General features: G+C 45.4%; 1 protein-coding gene across 4 annotated transcripts in view; it reads right to left on the minus strand.

The window, feature by feature from the left end:
• CC2D2A (coiled-coil and C2 domain containing 2A) overlaps positions 1–21393 on the minus strand; it is a 107979-nt gene extending 86586 nt beyond the window's left edge. For 2 of the 4 annotated variants that reach the window (XM_067530367.1, XM_067530371.1), the window contains exons 1-5: positions 20045–20396; positions 18939–19019; positions 18411–18501; positions 8435–8523; positions 7811–7912 (exon numbers count right to left, since the gene is read on the minus strand). In XM_067530367.1, the coding sequence (XP_067386468.1) occupies positions 7811–7912; positions 8435–8523; positions 18411–18501; positions 18939–19019; positions 20045–20191 (510 nt within the window). In that variant the 5' untranslated portion in view covers positions 20192–20396. Of the gene's footprint in view, positions 1–7810; positions 7913–8434; positions 8524–18410; positions 18502–18938; positions 19020–20044; positions 20397–21215; positions 21252–21332 lie in introns of those variants that run through there. The other 2 variants (XM_067530369.1, XM_067530370.1) reach the window with 2 other exon arrangements.
• Positions 21394–21849: the final 456 nt, after the last annotated feature.

Below are 21849 nucleotides of genomic sequence, written 5' to 3' on the forward strand. Positions count from 1 at the left end.
ATGTTCACAGTAAAATTTTATTCTGATCAAATGTTCATTAGAAAGTGGGTGCATTTGCTAGTTACAGTTAGCTTTTTTCTCTTCTAAAACATACCAAAACTACTCAAACCATTTAATGAAACTTGTGTTATACTGATTATGAAAGCAGGGATAGAACAACATTTTATGATACCATAAGTGGATACTACATTCAAGGTTTCTATACTTAAAAAGGAATGGCCCACTTTGGGATATAAAGGTAGAAAGTCTTATATTCTCCACCATCTTGCGTAGTTGTTTATGTTGATGTAAAGTGGGTGGAAAATGCTACCAAATCAGAACGGTAGCATTATACACTCTCTTTGCACAGGTGTAAATGTTTATAGAGGAACGGATTTTAAGGTGGTTTGAACTGATATAGCTCCATTGACCACAGTTATACTGATTTATATTATCTAAGGACCTGGCCTACACCATACAAAGAAGTGGAGAATCAGGTCTTGAATACTTCTGAGTTACCCTGTTAAAAGCTAACCTCAAACAGAAGATTTACAGAAAAAGAAACTAAGGGCCTTACCAGTGGCAGATTAACAAATGGGAGGAAAATGGGGGGCCACCGGTGTGCTGAACTGTGGTCCAGCTCCTTCTCTTCCCCCCAAGGCCCTGCCCCTTTGCTGGGCCATAAGCAGGAGCTGGGCAGTGATAAGAGCTGCTCAGGGAGCCCAGGCCACTGTGGGGAGCCCCAGACCCTCCATGTGCCCTGGGCAGGGGTACCCAAAAGTAGCCTCCTGCCCACAACCCCACCACCAGGGCATGCCACCCAAGGCAGGTGGAGAGTCTGGGGCTCCTCAGAGCAATCCAGGCTCCCTGGGCAGCTCTTACTACAGGCTGGCTTCAGCTTCCAGTCTGGCCAGGGGGTGGGTCCTCGGGGGGAAAAGGAAGAGCAGGGCAAAGAACCACCTCTGCCCCCACTCCCAAAGGAAGAGGCTGGCACCACTAGCACCGGTTGTGCTTTGCAGCGGGGAGCTGATCACCTTATCAGCTCCCCTGCCTCTAGGCATGCACTCTAGCACCTGCCCGAGGCTATTATACGCATGTTAAAAAGTGGGAGGGCCATGGCCCTCTCCCGGTTCCAGCGTCCCTGAGGTGTGAGAGGTCCAAATGTTCTTTGTGCAAAGGGCCTTATTCTCCACTATATTACCCATTTTATTAAATCAATGGAGTTACATCAGTGTAAGACTGGAGTAACAGTGCTGAATCAGGTCCTGAGCATTCATGGGAAGATTATTTCATTCTGACATCTCTTATCACCAGGAGAGTGGAAATCCATTTTTGACTCATTTTCTCTACAATAACCTATTGTGAAAACATAAACCACATGCTTTCATAAAAATGGCTATTTTTGTATAGTAACTTGAAAACCAAAACTTCTAACAGCTTCATATCTTTCCTCAACTGGCTATTTTCAAAATAAAGAAAAATGAGTGAAACACATACATGAAAAAACAAAGAGTAAAATCCTGGTTCCACTGAAGTCACTGGCAAGACTCCCATTTGGAAAAACAAAGATCATGTTGTTACATGTTATTCATGATTTCATACTATTCTTAGCCCTGATCCTGCAAACTCTTACAAACATGCATAACTTTACACACATGAGCTGAGTTTATTGAGTTCAACTGCCCTATTCAGATGAAATGGTCACGTACTGTAACTTCAAGATGTGATGCAGACATATATTCCAAGTAGGTGTGTACTCTCGCTGGAGCTGGAGACATTTGCCTAGCACTACCTGTAGTGCAGTGATTCTCAGCCTATTTACCATTATGGGCTGCATATGCAGCTCTCCCTGTGTTATGTGGGCCTCATCCACACCAATATATATACTACTTGTATGGCCGAAAAGGCTGTCACATAGGCTGCAGCTGTGCGCTGACTGGACCGCAGGAGGCCCACAGCCCACAGGTTGAGAACCACTGCCGTTGCGGGACGGTGCTCACGCCTTGTGCCTGTAGTCCCTCCCCTGGCTATATGAGACAGCACTTCCCCGATCCCTCTTAGTTCCTTCACACCGAACGTTCAGGGAAAGATTCCAATGCAGAGGGGATGGAGAATGGGTCGTGCAATACACATCTGCATCACATCTCGAAGAACCACAGTTATAATAAGTAACCGTTTCTTCTTTTTCTTCATGTCGATGCAGATGTGTAGTTCGAGTAGGTGATTGGCAAACAGATCCCCCATGCAGAGGCAGGGCTTGGAGTCTACCTCAATAAGGATTGGAGGACGACTCTTCTGACATTAGCATCTGCTCTGGAAGAAGCAGTGATCATGTAACGGTCCGTAAATGTATGGATGGATGACCATGTGGCCACTCTACAAATAACCAATATGTAGATGTCATTGAAGAACGCCACCAACGTTGCCTGTACTCTCATCAAACATGCCTGTATCTGCTGAGGAGGCATAGCCGATGCGATCTCTTACACAGTCTTGATGCAAGACATTATCCATCTAGAGATGGTTTGTGCAGAGACTGCTTGATCCTTCATACAATCCGCACATGATACGAACAGGCAAGGCAAAGCACAAAACTGTTCAGTCCTGTTCAGATAGAAGGTTAGACAGTGTCTAACACAGTGGTCCCCAAACCTTTTATCTTGTGCTCCCCCCTTATTTCTAGCTATGCCCCCCCAGGAGCCCGGGCTCGGAGCACAGCCACAGCCAGGGCCAGAGCAGGTTTGGGGCCACAGCTGGTAGCGAAGAGAGGGGGTGAGGTCAGGGCTAAGGCTGGAGCCACAGCTGTGGCCAGGGGAGTCTGGGGCTGGGAGTGGGGCTGGAAGCGGAACTGTGACCAGGCCACGATCGGGACCAAGGCAGGTGCCGTGGCCGGGAGCAGAACCATAGCTGGGCTGGGTCCAGGAGCCAGGGCCGCGGCTGGAAGAGGGGCCACAGTTGGGACCAAGATTGGGAGCAGGGCTGTGGCTGGGCCAGGAGGCAGAGGCCACGGGTGGGAGCCGGAAGAGGAATCACGGCTGGGCCACAGGCGGAGGCTTGGGGTGGCTGGGGCCAGAGCCAGGAGCAGAGTCACAATGGGCGGTAGCCAGGGCTGAGATCAGGGCTGCAGATGGGGGCAGGGACAGGGCCACAACTGGGGCAGAGCAGGGCTGGTTCAGACCCCACCATGACCCCCCAAATGTTCCTCCAAACCCCCCTAGGGGGGTACACCACACAATTTGGGGACCTCTGGTCTAACATCAGGCGTATGGAAGCATCATTCCTCCATGAAGGAATGAGGGCTTGGGGAAAAATACAAGCAAATACACCACCTGGTTCAAATGAAACTGAGAGACCACCTTGGATACAAACTTTGAATGTAGTCAAAGCATAACCTTGTCCCTGGAGAACTGCATGTAAGGAGGCCCAGCCACCTCTCACATCCTCCTGGCAGAAGTAACGGCTAACAAGAATGTAGTTTTCTGAGAGAGGAGGGACAGTGGACAGGAAGTAAGGGACTCAAATGGAGACCACATTAGATCCCTTAAAACCAGGTCCCACAAGGGTACCTGACTGGAGGATGCAGGTGGAGAAGTTTTTTCAGAAATCTTGTCATTGGGCATTGGAAAAAAGTGATTTCCCTTGGATAGGTGGAGGAAATGCCGATATTGCTGTCAAATGCACTCTCAGGGAACTGAGAGGTAGGTGTATTACAATGGACAAGTTTGGTGAGCCTGAGTGCTAGAGGATTCTGGGTGCAGAGTCTCTTAGCACTACAAAGTGGAAACTCACTGAAAAGGCCAAATTCGCACTTGGCATCGACAGGAGCTGTGTATATTTGTCCAGGCCCTGTGAAAGCAGCTGTGCTGATGTGGAAGACCAATGGTCACTGTCAGCCAATGGCCAGTTCGCCTGATGTGTACACGCGGAGGCGTGTAATGGTGAATCTGGGGCTAGCTGACTTGGATCAACTGAACCTATAGAATGACGTGACATCAGGTGCTTGGGAATAGTTAATGAAAGATAAATATAAACCAATCCCTGTAGCCCCCTCCCAAATTATGAATTAATTGTAATATGCCAGATAATATGATGGCACAGCATATTTTGGGGACATGTGACTTCTTTGAGACGAGACTATAAGTACTAGGAAGATCATGTGATATCTAGCTTTTCTTATTTATATCTCTATATACAAGCATATATCCAAGAAGGCTGGTGATACTGTCGGAGAGAAGAGGGATGGGAGATCAGAGGGCCTCGAGGTAACCTAGACCCTGCTACAAGGGATCAAAGACCAGAGAGCTTTGGGGTAGCCAAGACCCACTATGAGGGACTCAGAAAATAGACCAAGGACCTCTGGGAACTTGAAGAAGAAAGAGACAGTATTCACCTGTGGTAGTGGCAGCTATCCCGCTTTGTTTACCAATCAGGACACTGTGTGGGGCCAGCATAGCTACTCCTGATAAGTATGACCTGTTGGATAGCCTCTGAGCAATTCCCTTCCTCCTCGTTCAGCCATGCAGCAGCCATGCTGTAAGGTGCAGGGAGCTGGTCACTAGATGCAAGGTGTGGCCACAGTCCTCTGCAAGGAGGTTGGGAAGGAGAAGAAGTGGCATGGGAGGCTGAACCGACAAAGCAAGAAGGTCCTAGAACCACTGCTGCCTTGGCCATGTCAGGAGAATCAGGATGAATCTGGCTCAATCCGCCTTGAGCTTGGCGATGACCTAGGGAAGGACCAGGACACGAGGAAATGCCTCCTGTTCTGACTACAGACCCTGCACCTTCAACAAGTCCAGACGTGCTCCCCAACCCAGAAAGGACACATCTGTAACCACTGACTTCATCAGAAAGGGATCCCTTGACACATTGCGCGGGGACTCTCACCAGCGCAAGGATCCCAGGACTAATACAGGAAGGTGAACCAACCTGTCCAAAAAATGCAGGGCAGGGCTGTAAATTGTGCTGAGCCACATCTGAAGAGGGCAAAGGCACAAACTGGTGAGTTGGACCATCTGGGTGCAAGTAGACATGTGGCTCAACAGGCTCAGGCACACGTGGACTGTCCTGCATGGCAGTGACTGCAAACTGAGGCACAGCTGTCAAATCACCTAGAAGTGGTCAGTCGACAGGAATGCCATAGACTTTGTGGAATCTAACAGGGCCCCAAAGAATTCTATTTGCTGAGTGAGGGCCCAAGTGGATTTCAGAATGAGTCCCAAATGGTTGAGTAAGTGTAGCATGGTGTCAATGTGGGCAAGAACCTCATCTCTGGAGCCGCCCTCCAGCTGCCCTTCAGCAACTAGTCATCAAGATAGGGGAAAGATATGGATTCCCCTCCTCCTTAGGTATGCCATGACCTTCATCATTTGGTGAAGACCCAGGGGGCAGAAGAGAGGCCGAATGGGAGAACGGTAGAAAGTGGTAGTCTCCTACCATAAAGCAAAGATACTTCCTGTGACTCGGTAGAATGGCCACATGGAAGTAGGCGTCTTGACAGTCCAGAGCAGCAGACAAAGAAGGGAAGATAGCTGTTATAGTGACCATGCATAACATTATATACTTGATTAACTTGTTGAGTCCATGGAGGTCGAGGATGGGCCTCATTCCACCTTTGGATTTTGTATCAGGAAATACTGGGAGTAAAACCCACAACCCCAGTGTTCTTGTAAATCTGTCTCCACTGCTCCCAACGCTAGCAGAGAGCTGACCTGCTCGAAGAGCAGTGTCTTATGAGAGGGGTCCCTGAAGAGGGATGAGGAGGGGGCATGGAGAGGAATTGGATGGCACAGCTCGATCGGACAGCGTCTAGGACCCAACTGTTGGACATTATTGAGACCCAGGCATTGTAAAAGCAGACCAGCCTGTCCCCAAAAGAACAGGGAGACAACAAGGGAGGAAGAAAGAGAACTGGAACATTGATCTAGATCAACTAGTCAAAATAGGCACTTAAGCAGGCGCCAAAGGAGGGTGAGCAGAGTGCGTTTGCTGCATGGAGCTGGCATGGTCAGCTGGGCAGTTGCTATGTTAGCTTTCCACGCCGAGAAAACAGGAAGAGCAAGTTCAAAAGTTCCCAGGTCTTTAAAAGGTAGGGGCGTGCACTTGTGTACCTGGCCACCTGGCAGAAGAGTTCAAAATGGTGACCAGAGCAGCCATGGTGGGGCATTGTGGGACACCTCCTGGAGGCCACTTGGGTTGACATAATTAGGGTGATGCAGTGTCAGTGTAGACACTGCATTGCTTACATTGACCTAAGTGCTATGCATCTTGTTCAGGTGGATTTATTGAGTTGGCATAGCGGGCGAGTTACAGCAGCAGGAGGAAGATTATAGTACAGACACCCCTATACTTAGGTTGACAAACTGCTTTATATCAACCTAACTCTGTAATGTAGATTAGAGCTAAGTGTCTAGCAAAGTTATGAATTTAAGCTTCCAGGCTTGTCTTTTGAAAGTGAGCACTGATAGGTCAGATATAGTGTTCACTTTGTAAAAAGTGTTCACCTGCCGATAATATTGTGGTTTAGTCTTATCATTTTCTTGTGCGAGTTCATTCAAGAATGCAGTGATTGTCTGGTTTCACCCACATAATTGTTATTGGGGCAAATGCCCTCCCAAAGGAAACCTTAACTAGCTTCCTCATTTTTGTGTAGTTCTCCTTTCTGAAGTGAAATGCTACTGTGGTGGGCTTCTTTGGCGTTTTTCCCCCTACAAGGAAGTTAAGTTTACTTACATTATTGTCACTATTACAAAACATTCTGATGCTGCACTACTGCCTGCATCACTTTTAGGGCAGGGTGGTTTTTTTGGGTGGGTGTTAGTGGTCTAAGTTTAGAGTATGTTAGTTAGGTGTATCTGCCTCTCACACTCCTTCTCAAAACTCCCTGTTTGCTAGCTCCTCTGGTAGTTTAGGAGCTGGCTTTTTAAACTTCAGTTCTCCCTGAGTTAACCCCATCTGCTTGTCAAGTGATTCTAAATATGTTAGGGATCAAAGGATATTAGAGTCTCGTTAGCGAGCTCTCAGCCTAGTCGAGCATGCCACTAGGCTCAACATGCAGCCCCCACAACACACCACACTATAATATTTAATCAAGCAAGAAAATGGCAAGCAAGCAGAAACATACTAACAGACAACAAACTAACAGACAAATTTACCCCAAGGATCACATAGCCTCTCCTCCTTCACCTGGAGAACTGCCTCGCAAAACTCCCCTGCTTGCTACCTCCTCTGGTGGATTAGGAACTGGCTTTTTAAGACCAATTATTCCGTAGTTAGCCCGGCCCCTTTATCAAGTGATCCTAAAGGGGTTAGGAATCAAAAAGGATGCAAAATACTAACAAAGAAATACAATGAAAAAGTGATAGAGTTCTTTAGCTGTTATAGCTTTGTACCTTTATGTAAAGCAGTAACTTTATCTGTGTGACCTCCCACCGAAATACAATAAAAGCACACCATTTATACATAAAATACTCTTTTGGGTTCAATTATAGCAGTATCTTATGTATCTTAAAACATGGTAAATAACTGGATCACAGAACGTAAAAGGGCTAATCTGTAGATGATAGAAGCTTCACTTGAAGTCTATGCTATAATGAAAGAAAATTTTATATTGTATGTATAGCATGTACATGCATTAATTGGAAAGGTTCCTGTTAACTATCTAATTCTTTAAAAATGAGGGATGTCTGTCTTTCTATGTAGCGGACAATATCAAAAAGAGCAATAAAGAGGATCTTACATAATGGCTTTCAAACAGCTGACAGTTTTAGTACCTTTACTTTCTTGTTAAATTACAGCATACAGAGCATGCACATGTACACACTGTATTTCTCACCTCTTTATCCCATCTGGTTTCTGATTCCCTCTGTCTCAGGCTTTTTAAGCGCCTTGGTCGTGGACTGGGGAAATCTTGCAGTAAAGCACTTTCTGCTTTAGACTAAGAAAAACCAAAAAAAAATTTTCATTATACAATATATGAGTAATGTTATAATAATTCCTAGAAATTCAAGGTCTTACTGTATTTTAATATTAAGGAAAAATTCTTTAACTGTATAATCATTTTAAATTATTAAAATGAGACAGATTTGGCTTCCCTTTATTACACTGTACAGTAATATTATTCTACAAATAGCCCCAATTATTTCAACAAAACCCCAGCATGGAAAGTAGTACTTACTCAACATAAAAGTGGCAGGATCTGGCCCCGCAATTAAAATGGTTAGATTTTCCAACAATTACATTTTTTATTTTACAAACAAGAATCAAATTAACTATTTAGAAAATAACAGAGAAATCAGCTACTAGGAACTAATCTGTACAAATATAAAATATTATATTAAGAGAGTTACAAAGACAAATTTAATTCATTCAATCATATGCAGCACAAAACAAGGAAGGTAGGATTTGTGAGAATATAATCAATCAAATAAAATAAAATCTTTTATAAATGTATTCTCACCCTTGCAGCTTTTAATTTTTCTCTCATCCGTTCCCTAATGGAAAATTCTGCATAGCTTGTTCTTGAGATAGAAGGAACAGGAGGCAAGCCTGAAACAGAAAAATCACAATCAATCTAGAATTAGTGTTTTTTGGTGGGAGAATCTAAAATTGTATAAAAGCTATTCAAAATATTCACAGGTTGTGGAAATTTCAGTTTCCAATAGAATGACCTCCAACTGAAAAAACATTAAAAGATACACATACTTGATTTTGACAATGAAAAATAAATCTTGGTTTCCCTGTTTCAAACCTTGTAAGCTAGCAGTTGAACTTCTTTAGCCCAGCTAGATCTGTCTTCCAAAATTAAATTAATATAAAATTGATTGGACTTATTGAAGCCCACTGGGGGAAACCGAGGCAGAGACATAATTGCAATGGTACACCAGGTGGCGCTCCAGGAGTGAGGCCCACTAGTACACTCACCTTCAGCCTTTTAAATCAAATTTAACAGCTGATAACCATTGTATTTGCTAATCACAGTTCTGGTTTTTTCAGACAATCTCTTGTTGGCTTCTTCACAGCTTCAAGACCTTTATGTTGTGTTATTTTCCTTATTTGCACTGCAGCAGAATATGTTCAACAGTAAGGTCAAGATCCTGCAGACACTTGCACACATGCTTAACTTTAAGTGATCAAGTAGTACCACTGATGTCAATTCCTAGATTATAAGGTCACAAGAGACCATTGTGATCATGTAGTCTGACCTGTATGACCACAGGCCATAGCACTTCCATGCATAAACACTTGCAAAACCTTTTGCAGGATTAGGGCCTAAAAAATTCAGAATAAATTTAAAGTTCAGGTCTGGTCAGAACAGTGACTAGAAGAAAATACCATCTTTTTACTTGATAGAGATGATTTCTTTGTGCATTTAATCATATGCTTGCTTTAGTGATAAATTAGTTTCTAGCATGGTATTTTTAACTCTGAGCACTATTGATCCAGTACAATTATGAGAGTAGGACGGATTCTATTCTGCTCATGCATCACCAAAAGAATAGTTAACTAACTTCTAATTTCAGGGACATATTTTACCCTCAATTAGAGGCCAAGAGGAACACAGGGCAGTCAGCTCAGGTTCCTACTCGCATCAATATGGCCAGGTGACACCGAGCCCCCGGATGCAGCTTGATTGGACAGTCATAATCCTAGTGTGATGGTAGGGTGTCAGCATTCTTCTTAAAGACGTCACCCTACTTGTTGTATTGGGGGGTAGTGCTGGAGTTAACTCTGGTGGAGATTCCACCTGATCCACAGCCAGGATCCAGGCTGGGCATGTCTTAGTTTTGGGTTTGTCAGACAGTGTGCGTAGGCAGACTTGCTGATAGAACTTAGAGCAGAAGCTAAATTGGTGCTCATGCCAAAGTACCATAAGCTACCAGCCAGAAAATGCCAAGGATTACGGGTAAGTTCCAAACTGAAGGACTCCCTATGGTACTCAAATTTGGTACCCAAATGGCAACTCCACAGGCACCACCTCCTGTGTCACTTGCCCCAATGACAGGAGTGAGCCATATATAGTTTCCACTAGGCTGGGGACAGTCTTTGGTTGAACTAGAATACCCAGGGCTTGGGCCATATCAGCATCTATGAAGTTGTCTGCTGGAAAAGTGCAGCTTTGACCAGTGCTTCAATGAGTTGCTGGGCTACATCCTTTCCCTTAATGGCCTCCAAATTGACCTCAGAAGGTGGAGGCAGTTCAAACCTGGGTGGACCCCCAAAATATCAAGGAGCTACAACTCTTCTTCCTGGGGTTTGCTAACTTTTATAGGATCTTCTTATCTTAGTTTTCTGGCCAAATTGCCCCACTGACAGCGCTTCTCCACAAAATTACCACCTTCACCAGCTCCCCAGAAGCCCAACAGGCATTGGACAGGCTCAAAATGATCTTTACCAGTGCTCCGATTCTAGTCCATCCCAACTCAGCATGCTCTTCATCGTTGAGATTGATGCCTCCAATGTGGCAACAGGGGCCACATTCTTTCAAAAACGCAGTCTCCAACAGCACCTTCACCCTTGTGCCTACTATTCACAGAATCTCACTCCCGCCAAACAGAATTATGCAATTCTACATAACTAGCTTCTAGGCATCAAAAGCGGACTTCAGAGAGTGGCATTTCTATCTGGAGGGTGCTCAGTACCTAGTACTGGTATACATGGATCATAAAAACGTGGATTATCTTCGCTGAGCCAAAGCACTGAATGAGAGGCAGCTTTGCCGGGCCTGTTCTTCATATGCTTCAATTTCACCATCACAACCCACCCAAGGCCCAGAACAAGACTGCTGATGCCTTGTTCCAAAAAGGGGAATATCTTGCCAGCCAGGAGCCCCCATATATTTTTAAGCCCTGAAACTTCCTGGATGCCATGATTCCCCAATACTTCATATTACCAATCTGCACAGCTACAGCGAAGGATCCCCTTCCCAAGAAACTTGAGACAGCAAGCCCAGGCAACACCAGGCCCAGGATGGCTTGCTCTATGTCAGCGGCTGCTTGTATGTTCCACCAAACAGCCCCACTCACCAGTTAGAGGTACTAAGGCTCTGTAAGAGCTCTCTATTAGCAGGGCATCTGGAGCATCTCAAGACCCGCCATTTGGCCACTGCTTCTTCTGTTGGCCCTGAACGCAAACAACAATCCATGCATATGTTAATTCCTGTGAGACATGCACCCACACCAAGATGCCATCGTTGAAACTGCTCAGTAACCCAGTGCCTTACAAGACCCCGTCTAGTCCCTGAGCAGCCATTACTCTGGACTTCATAATCAAGCTCCCTGTGTCTAATGGGCATACTGTACCCCTTGCTGCGGTTGACCAGTTGATAAAAATGGCCCAGTTCGTCTCCACTGCGCACCTGCCCTCTGCAGAAGAAACAGCCCAGCTCCTGGTGACTCATGCCATGTCTCCATGGACTCTCACAGCGACCCACAACTCAGTGTCCGCAGTTTGTATCATTGTTTTGGTGCAAAACCCTATGATTGCTCGGGGTCTACACTTACACATTCACCACCTATCACCCACAAACTGATGGTCAGTTTGAACAAACAAATGAAATGTTAGAATCAAATGTTGTTCTGGTGGAAATTTGTGAAGCAGTACGACTTGTCAAGCCTCCTACCCCAAGCAGTTTGCTTACAACACCGACCATGTTTCCACCATGCAGAGTCTGTTCTAAGCAAACAGTGGCTTCCACTGCCATCTCCACTTGGCCATACCTGTCAACTCTACCAATTCCATGGCTGCTGACTCAATGCAGCAGACCCATGAAGTCCAAGGAGGACTCAAGACCCATACGGACAAGGCCAAGGAAGACTACAAGCAGTATACTGACTGCCAGCACCAGGAAAGCTCAGCATTCACTGTCAGACAAAAAGTGTGGCTCTCTGCCCAAAACCTCCACACCAACTGGCCATGTTGTAAATTGGACCCCCAATACCTCAGGCCTGTTGCTGGACGAATTCCTGCACATGGCCACTCCTCACCCCCCCCATCCATTCGGGCTAACAGTCAACCCACGACCTGACCTTATTAGGGCGTTACCATGGAATTGGCTGCACCTTTGGCTCCCACGTCATATATGAGGAATGTAACTGACCATGGGAGACGAAACTCCACAGCAACCAGGAAAACTGCAAGTGTCCCCCGGACAATCCAGTGCTGGCACGAAGCCCATATCATATTCCTTGACCAATCAATTAACCCTTCATGTCCCATTTAGTCCATAAAGAGGGGTCTTTCCCAAGCCCCCGCTGAGAGCCTCATCGTAACCAGCCTGTTCATCTGGTCCCCGACTCTCCCACTCACGTGTCCCCCCTTCCCCCCGAGCGGGAAACGTGTTTTGCCGGCCGAATCGAATAATGCTGTGGATTTTAGCCTGTGTGTTCTCCTACGTCTGTGTGGTGAGGAGTTAACTATCAGTCTGTATTTCACAGCTACGCTGTCTGTTTAACTGCCCGTTTGTGTCTTGCAGTTAACTGTCTGTGTGAAATCTGTGTGTGTCTGTGTAAAAGCACTCTGTCTTGTAGTTAACTGCCTCTTGTGCCTTGTAGTTAACCCTCTGTGTGACCCCCCTTCTGTGCCCTGTAATTAACTAATTGTCTGTGTAGCATAGTAGTAAGTGTCCCTGTCTGCTACCTGAGAGACCAGGGTTTGATTCCCAGGCAGGGAACCACTGTCTGTTTAATATTAGTTTAGGTCTTTATAGTTAGTTGCCTGTTTAATACTTTCTTATATCAATTTATGTTTTGTGCTTAATTGTTTTTATATTCTTTTATATTAGTCTATATTTTATAGTTAATTGTTTGTTTAGATTAGTATAACTAGTTAAAAATCTCTATTACTCCTGTGTTTATAATAAAACTCATTTATTCCCTAACTGACTCATTATTGACTCTGGGGGATCACTAACCTGTCGGAACAAGGCCATATTCCATTGGCCAGGTAATCAATCCAGTGCACTGGGTGCATTTTGAGGGATGTGGGTCACATATGCTTGCTAAAACCCTACATCGACAACCCTTTTGCTCACCCAGCTCAACCACTGCCCCCCCGATGTGGATCCGTGGACACAATGAATCTAAAGGCCATGAGAGATGGGACTCAAAAATCAAACATGGCTTCCTCTGGTATCTTGTAGACTGTGAAGGCTACGGCCCAGAAAAGCAATCATAGAAGCCTGCATCCCAAGTCATGCCCCTAACCTCCTGGCAGCCTCCCAAGCTGCCCATCCAGACAAATCCGGATTGGCTGGCAGGGGGCATCCCTGGGAAGGGTAACATAAGGCCCCGCAAATCTAGAACACAGGCCTGAAAAGCTTCTAAGCAGCTGACATTTCCACGCCATCACCCAGCAGCAGCTGTAACCAACTTGTGCTCCACTGCCTATGACTTGCTGTGGACACAGACTAAAGGACGTCCCATCTCAAGGGCACTCACAGGCAGCAGCCTCATGGAAGCATGCAGTGTCTTTTCAGAGTATTTCCTCCCCAGTTCTCTTAAGCTGGTGAACAGCAGCGAGGACCTCGACCACCTAGCAGAGCTAAGTCTTGGCTCCATTGAGGATTAGATGCAAGAGGAAGACCAAGGATAGGGTAGGCCCATTACTCAGTGGGGGGTGGGGAGGAAGGGAAACAATAACAGAAAATGTGGATATGGCAGAAGTGCTAAAAGACTTTTTTGTTTCAGTTTTCACCACAAAATTTAGTAGCAAATGCACATCTATCAATGAATGCCAGTGAAAATGAGATAGGATCAGAAGGTAAAATAGGGAAAGAAAAAGTTAAAAATTACTTAAGACAAGTTAGATGTCTTCAATTCACCAGGGCTGATGAAATACATCCTAAAATACTCAAGGAGCTGACTGAGGAGATATCTGAGCTGCTAGTGATTACCTTTAAAATGTCATGGAAGATGGGAAAGATTCCAGAGAACTGGAAAAGGGGAAATATTCCCCTTTCTATAGACTGGCACTATAAGGACAACTCGGGAAATTACAGACCAGTCAGTTTAACTTCAGTATCCAGAAGATAATGGAGCAAATAATAAAGCAATCAATTTGCAAACACCTAGAAGATAATAATAAAAGAAACAGTCAGCATGTATTTGTCAAAAACAAATCATGTCAAACCAACATAATAGCTTTCTCTGACAGGGTAACAAGCCTTGTGGATGCAGAGGAAGCAGTAGATGTGGTATACCTTGACTTTAGTATGACTTTTTGATACTGTCTTGCATGACCTTCTCAACAAACTAAGGAAATACAACCTACATGGAGTAGATGGAGATCCTATAACATGGGTGCATAACTGGTTGGAAAAGAGTTCCAAGAGAGCAGTTATCAGTGATTCACAGTAAAGTTGGAAGGGCATATTGAGTGGGGTCCCGCAGGAAACAGTTCTGGGTCTGGTGCTGTTCAATATCTTCATCAATGATTTAGATAACGGCATAAAGAATATACTTATAAAGTTTACGAATGATACCATGCTGGGAGGGGTTGCAAATGCTTTGGAGGACAGGATTAAAATTCAAAATGATCTGACAAACAGGAGAAATGGTCTAAAGTAAAGAGAATAAAATTCAATAAGGACAAATCCAAAGTACTCAACTTAGGAAGGAACAATCAGTCGCACACGTACAAAATGAGAAATGACAGCCTAGGAAGGAGTACTGTAGAAAGCAATCTGAGGGTCATAGTGGATCACAAGCTAAATATGAGTCAACAGTGTAATGCTGCTGCAAAAAAAGCAAACATAATTTTAGGATGTATTAGAAGGAGCATTGTAAGCAAGACATGAGAAGTAATTCTTCTGCTCTACTCCATGCTGACTAGGCTCAACTGGAGAACTGGAGCATTGTGTCCAGTTCTTGGCACCACATTTCGGGAAAGATATGGACGAACTGAAGAGAATCTAGAGAAGAGCCAGGAAAAAAAAAAAAAAAAGATTAAAGATTAAAGATTTAGAAAACATGAGCTATGAGGAAAGATTGAAAAAACTGGGATTGTTTAGTCTGGAGAAGAGAAGACTGAAGGGGGACATGATAACAGTTTTCAAGTACATAAATGACTTACAAGGAGAAGGAAGGAAAAATTTTCTCTTTAACTTCTGAGGAGAGGACAAGCTACGGGCTTAAACTGCAGCAAGGGTGGTTTAGGTTGGACATTAGGAAGGTGATCAGGAACAGTCAGCATGGATTCACCAAGGGAAAGTGACGTCTGACCAACCTGATTCCCTTCTATGTTGAGATGACTGGCTCTGTGGATGTGGGGAACGTGATATATCTTGACTTTAGAAAAGTTTTTGATATGGTCTCCCACACTATTCTTATCACCAAGTTAAAGTATGGGTTGGATGAATGGATGGATAGAAAGCTCGCTAGATCATCAGGCTCAACAGGTAGTGATCAACGGCTCCATGTCTAGTTGGCAGCTGGTAACAAACAGAGTGCCCCAGGGGTTGGTGCTGGGGCTGGTTTTGTTCAATATCTTCATTACTGATCTGGAGGATGGGGTGGATTGCACCCTAAGCAAGTTTGCAGATGACACTAAGGTGGGGGGAATGGTAGATACCCTAGAGGGTAGGGATGGGTACAGAGTGACCGAGACAAATTAGAGGATTAAGCCAAAAGAAATCTGATGAGATTTAACAAGGATAAGTGCAGAGTGCTGCATTTAGAATGGAAGAATCCCATGCACTGCTACAGACTGGGGACCAACCGGCAGGCAACAGTTCTGCAGAAAAGAACCTGGGGGTTAGAAGAAGCTGAATGAGTCAACAGTGTGTTCTTATTGCCAAGAAGGCTAATGGCATATTGGGCGGCATTAGTAGGAGCATTGCCAGCAGATCGAGGGAAGTGATTATTCCCCTCTATCTGGCACTGGTGAGGCACATTTGGAGTACTGTGTCCAGTTTTGGGCCCCCCACTACAAAAAGGATGTGGACAAATTGGAGAGAGTCCTTCAGAGGGCAACAAAAATGATTAGGGGGTTGGAGCACAGGACTTATGAGAAGAGACTGAGGGAACTAGGCTTGTTTAGTCTGCAGAAGAGAAGAGTGAGGGGAGATTTGATAGCAGCCTTTAACTACCTAAAGGGAGGATGGAGCTAGGCTGTTCTCAGTGGTAGTTGATGACAGAACCAGGAGCAATGGTCTCAAGTTGAAGAGGGGGAGGTTTAGGTTGGATATTAAGAAAAGCTTTTACACTAGGAGGGTAGTGAAGCACTGGAATGGGTTACCTAGGGAGGTGGTGGAATCTCCATCCTTAAAAGTTTTTAAGGTGCGGCTTACAAAGGCCTGGCTCGGATGATTTAGTTGGAGTTGATCCTGCTTTGAACAGGGGGTTGGACTAGATGACCTCCTGAGGTCCCTTCCAACCCTAATCTTCTATGATTGGGAAAAACTTCCTGTCAGGGTAGTTAAGTACTGGAATAAATTGCCTAGGGCAGTTGTGGAATCTCCAAAACTGGAGATTTTTAAGAGATGGTTGGATAGACAGCTGCCAGGGATGGTCTAGATAATGCATGGTCCTGCCTTGAGTGCAGGTGACTGGACTAGAAGACCTTTCAAGGTCAGAAGGTGGACACAAGGCAGTTTACATGAGGATGCAGCGCAGTCTCCCTTTTGTTTTGTCTGTCGGGGTCTTGAAGTCTCTGCAAATCTGGCAGCAATCTCTAACACGATCCTCTCAGAGGCAGTTTAGGCAGGTGGAATGCAGGTCACTCACCAGCATAGATTTTTTTTTTTAAACAAAGAACACCTATATTAATCTAATTAATACCACAAGTTATTTACCATAAGAAAGATAATTTCTCGAGATAGGGAGGGGAGGAGGGAGGAAAAAAACCTCACAGTAGCAAGATGATGCGCTCTGACTACCAATCATGGGCAGTAAGGTAGAACAGAGGGGTCCTGGGGCCGCTCTGTCCTTTATACCATAGTTTCTCAACCTGTGGTACATGTACCCCTGAGGGTACGTGAGACACAGGCAGGGGGTACCTGGGGAAAAACTGAGTGGGAGGCAGGCGGCAGCAGCCCCCCCTACCCGCCAGGTCTCAGCTCCCAGGAGGGAGCCCGGTGGCAGCCTCCTGAGTCTCACGAACTGGGCTTGCAGCTGGGTGGCAGCCACCTGCGACCCGGCTCCGAGCTGAGGGACAGCCTCCAGCGCCCCACCTTGAAGATGGGCAGCAGCCGCCTGCCCACCTCCCTGGGTCCCAGCTGGTGCGGAAGTCTCCTCTGCCCCAGCTCGGATTGGGCGGCAGTCACCAACCTCCTGGGCTGGCAGCCAGACAGCAGCCACCTGCAACTTGCCCAGGTGGCAGCTCCCTTCCCTGGCTCAAAGCCCAGTGCCCAGAAATCTTGTCAATTTCAGTGCTCTAGCTGAGCAGTGAAATTGACAACTATGACAGCCCCAGATTTCACCAGTTACCCTCTTTTCCTGTCTCTCTCCCTCTCCTTCCGTATCTCTCTCACCCCTTCCTCCACTCAAATCTATGGCAAAAAATTTGATGCGGCACTTTATATTCCCCAGCATTGGCATGGGGCTCAAAGCCTCCTAGCTTTGGCCAACATCACCACTAGCCCAGGTACATACTTGAGTTCTCCAGCCCTGGTGTAAAGGTGGTAACCCTACCCACGCTAGATCTGACATCTGTCATATCACGACCTCATATACTCAGCCCTTCTTCCAACATATGGCTCGCATTAGTCTGTAAATATAAAATCCTGTGGAAAATTGAGTGTTGGGGTACTTATTAAAATTTTCAGAAGTTAGGGGGTCCTTGCTACTTAAAAGGTTGAGAAACACGGCTTTATACCACTGGGCAGCAGAGGCCACCAACAACACAGTGATGGGTATCACTGAAGGAAAAATTGCTGCCTTTGGGGCACAGGACACACACAAACCTGCAGAGGAACGGACATGTGCACTCATATGATGAAGCAGAAATTATTTATTTTGAACCGGGGTGAGAGTGGCTGAGGCGGACAGCAGCTGTACTGCAAAGCCAGTTAAACAGTCTTTGAGCTGAAAGCTGGCTTGTAAAGCGTCAGTTTTAAATGTCACTTTTTTCCTCACACATTTTAAAACCTGCCACCCCGGGAACTCCGCTAAGGGATCCCCAGCGCAGCTGCCCCAAGGCCGGCTCGCACCCTGGCAAGCGCTGGGACGGCGCCCGCTGCCGGCGGCGGCATAAGCTCAGTCACAGGGGCTGTCCCCGACACGGTCCTCCCACTCCAAGAGGAGCGTGGGCCTCGGGCTACCAGCGCTGCGCGGCCGCAGCCGTGGGGGCCGGTGTGTGCGGCTGGCCCCAGCGGGCTGCTTCGCGACTCCGGGACGCCTGAAAGCCAGACTCACGCGAAGGGAGGGGGGCGCGAGGGAGGGTGAGGCCAGACGGGACCCCGCCTCAGGCCGGCAGCAGGGTCACGGGGACACACTTACTGCGCGGCGCCCGGGCAGTGGCAGCAGGCGCCGCCATCTCCACCTGGCTCTCCTCCGCCAGCAGCCCCGCGGCACCAGCAGCCTCCAGCAGCTAGGGGAGAGGAGGGGGAGGAGGGAACCGCACATTAGGGCCAGAGGAGACTGACAACAGTACACCGCGGGGAGGGGAACCCCTCCGCCCGTGACCCGGATGCAATCCGCGCCTACCCCCCCCCAACAGCCGGCACTCAAGCTGCATTGCGCAGGCGCAGCATCCCTAACGGACCCCCTCGCCGCCAGCAGAGCTTCACCCGCCCGAGCCTCGCAACCCGCCCCGCCCCGCCCCGCCGAGCGGCACCACCCCTCGCTCGCCTCCCCGCGTGCGCATGCGCACTCGTTCTGCTCGGCTTTCCCTCAGCTTGAGGACCTGCGTGGTGCCCCGCACGAAGCCCACTGACTGCGCTTGTGCTGAGTTCAAAGGGCCCAGCTCTGGCTGCCCGCCAACCTGCGCGTTAGCCGCCCCGAGAACCTGCCTAGCCATGGACTCACTGGCTGCTGTCTTCGCCGCCGCTGAGCGCTCAGCGTCCCCACTGGCGCGTGCTCCTCGCCTTCCGCCGCCGGTTCCTGCCCCTGCCCCAGAGAGGAAGCGTTACAGCGGTTTAACCAAACAAGGCATCGCGGGTCCCGTTCCGTTTATGCCACTTGTAGGCCCTAGTCCCGCCAACCCTGTTTCATGTGTCTAGGCCCATGGGCCTCAGTGGCCCTAAGTGTGCATGGCCAGAAGTGTCTGCAGGATCGGGGCCCAGCTGGGCTGTGCTTCATCTATTGAATATGTCTGGTTATCAATCTGACCTCAAGAAGCTTTTATTCAGCAAGATGTTTGCGCTTACATTTTATTGACATGGTGTGCTGCCCTATGCTTGCAAAGATAGCTGCATGCAATTTATTCAAACACACAAACCATCTGACCTTCTGCAAAAGCCTCACAACGCTCATATTACTGTGAAGTATTACCGCCAAAAATTACATAATAAAATAGTCATTTAATGCTTCAAAAACCGTTTTTCAGTTTTGAAAACAATTTCCTGGTTTTGTAATTAACTAACATGATCAAAATGTATAAGCACATGTATTTCCTATAATAATCAAGTTGACTTGTATATAATGTGCATATTGTTATTCCAGTTCTATTTCCCTTAACCTGTCTATGGTACTTGTTTGCTCTTAGACTGTGAGCTCCTCAGAGCCAGGACTGTCCTTTTTGAGTGTTTGGAAAATGTTTGGCATTTAGCAGGCACTACAATAATTAATAATGTAATAATATAAAAAGCATAGGCATCTTATGCTCAATGATTTAGCAACATAATTAAAAACTGGCATACATTACAAAGTTTATAATATATTGTCTGTGTATGTTTATGATTTGCACAGAATTTTTTTCTCTTCTTAATAGCTGTGTATAATCCCCATCAATTAGAATAAAAGTCACTTGTATGTACCCTAAGGGACAATGAACTTCTATATTAAGAGACCCTTATATTACAATTGGGTAATTGGCAAAAATGTGATATGAACAAAACCCTATCATAATTTTTAGAAGAAAAAAAAGCCCCATAATCCATCTTTGCCTTAATAGTTAAACTAACCAGACTAACCTCCATAGCCATCATCTGGGATTCTTCACTGAAATTCATGTTTGCAGCAATCGATACCTGGCTGTCATAAGTAATACAGGAATTATTAGTTATAATTAGATGTACACATTTTATATTTATGCACTGGTCATGCAACAGACTCCACATAGGCACACCTTTGCACCTGTGTGAATCATATTAACTTAAAGTGATATGTTAAAGTATTTAACATTTCAAAAACCGTTTTACTGTTTTGAAAACTGAATAATTTCCTGCTATTTGTAGCCAATTCACATGATCTTCAAAATATATCTGCAAGTTTATTTAATAATTCCCTATGAGTGAATCAAGTTGACATATAAATTGTATGCAAGTTGCCTATTGTAAATCAAATACAAATTGCCCATTGTTGGTCCATATAGAGTCTGTTGCAAGACTGGCGCCCCTTTCTTCTCAGCTGGATTCATTTTGCATTTCACTCTTGCCAAATCTGAAATTTACAGATGTGGCTAGGGATTTATATACACCATGAAGTTGTAGTGATTTAACTCAAACTGTTTAGAAAATGATTTAGCTAAACGGGTGCAACCTTCTTGTGTGGTGACTACTATTTTGGTTTACGAACTCCTAATACCAATTTTAGCTTATGTCAAACAAGGAATCAATTTCAGCTAAATCTGTTTAAGGCACTTTTAAACCCAAATGAGAGATGGTTGCAAACTGTACCCCATTCCATCTCTGCATAAACCTGAACACCAGATCAGAGATGAATTCCCTCTATAGTAGCATAATAGCATAATTAAAAACTGCAACTTCTTTGTTTTGTACCACTCTCATCATATAATATTTCAAGGCCTACTAATATTACATTGAAAAGTAATAGCATTTTAATATATAGCACATAAATATCACTTTAGAAAACTAAATTCAAATAGTTCAGTGTGTAGGTGCAAGTGACTGGGGAATATCTTATATAAAAAGGTCCTTACCAGAACTGTTTTCTAATATTTCTTGAGGAATTAAATGCCATAGCAGAAATTAAAAAAAAATTATAACACATAATTGAATGCCTTTATCTATACTAGAATACAAGAGATGAAAAGCTCTTCAGTAGCATTGGGTTGTCTGTCTCTAAACAATTTACAGCTGAAGGTAGAAGCACACTGGAGTATCACTAACTGCTCTTAATTACCTTGAGAATCCTTTATAAGAGTCACTTTGAGGATTTCTGTTTCTTAAATTCCCCTCTTTAATGAAAAATGGAGAATGTAGGGATTTTAAAAAGATCCAAAAGGGAATTAAATCATACCTGGGTTTTCTAGGCAGTACTTCTAAAGTTGCAGTCAACAGTCTGGCATAATGAAAATGACCATCTTAGCAACCAGGTTGCTAAGGAAGGTCACTGAGTTTTTAAAGGGACAGAGTCAGGAAATCTTTTATGACCTGCTAAATAAATGCAGGAAAATCTCAGATTTTTTTAATTGTTAGTAAGCCTACTTGTGTATATCTCTGCATGACTGGGGCCAAATTTTGGACTAAAAAAGGATAATAAGTGATATAAATCAAGATTTGGGACTCCTATCTCCTTAGTCCTTAGACTGAAAGAAAAAAAGATTATATGCTCCTACTTTTTCTCAGAATTTATTTTAACTGGGGTTGCAATTATTTTTTTCAAATGGCAGAGGCGAGAAAAGTTTGAGCATTCATATTCACCTATATCCTCCTCCAGGTCAAGCCCTACTGTTTTAAAATATGTAGTCTCTGACTGTATGTCTGGGCTGGGGCAAAGATCTAAAAACTCATGAACTAAAAGTGAGTGGGAACAT

Source organism: Emydura macquarii, unplaced genomic scaffold, assembly GCF_026122565.2.
Source record: "Emydura macquarii macquarii isolate MOO-44397 ecotype Brisbane River unplaced genomic scaffold, CSIRO-AGI_Emac_v2 contig_3062, whole genome shotgun sequence".
In the NCBI taxonomy this organism is placed as follows: domain Eukaryota; kingdom Metazoa; phylum Chordata; order Testudines; family Chelidae; genus Emydura; species Emydura macquarii.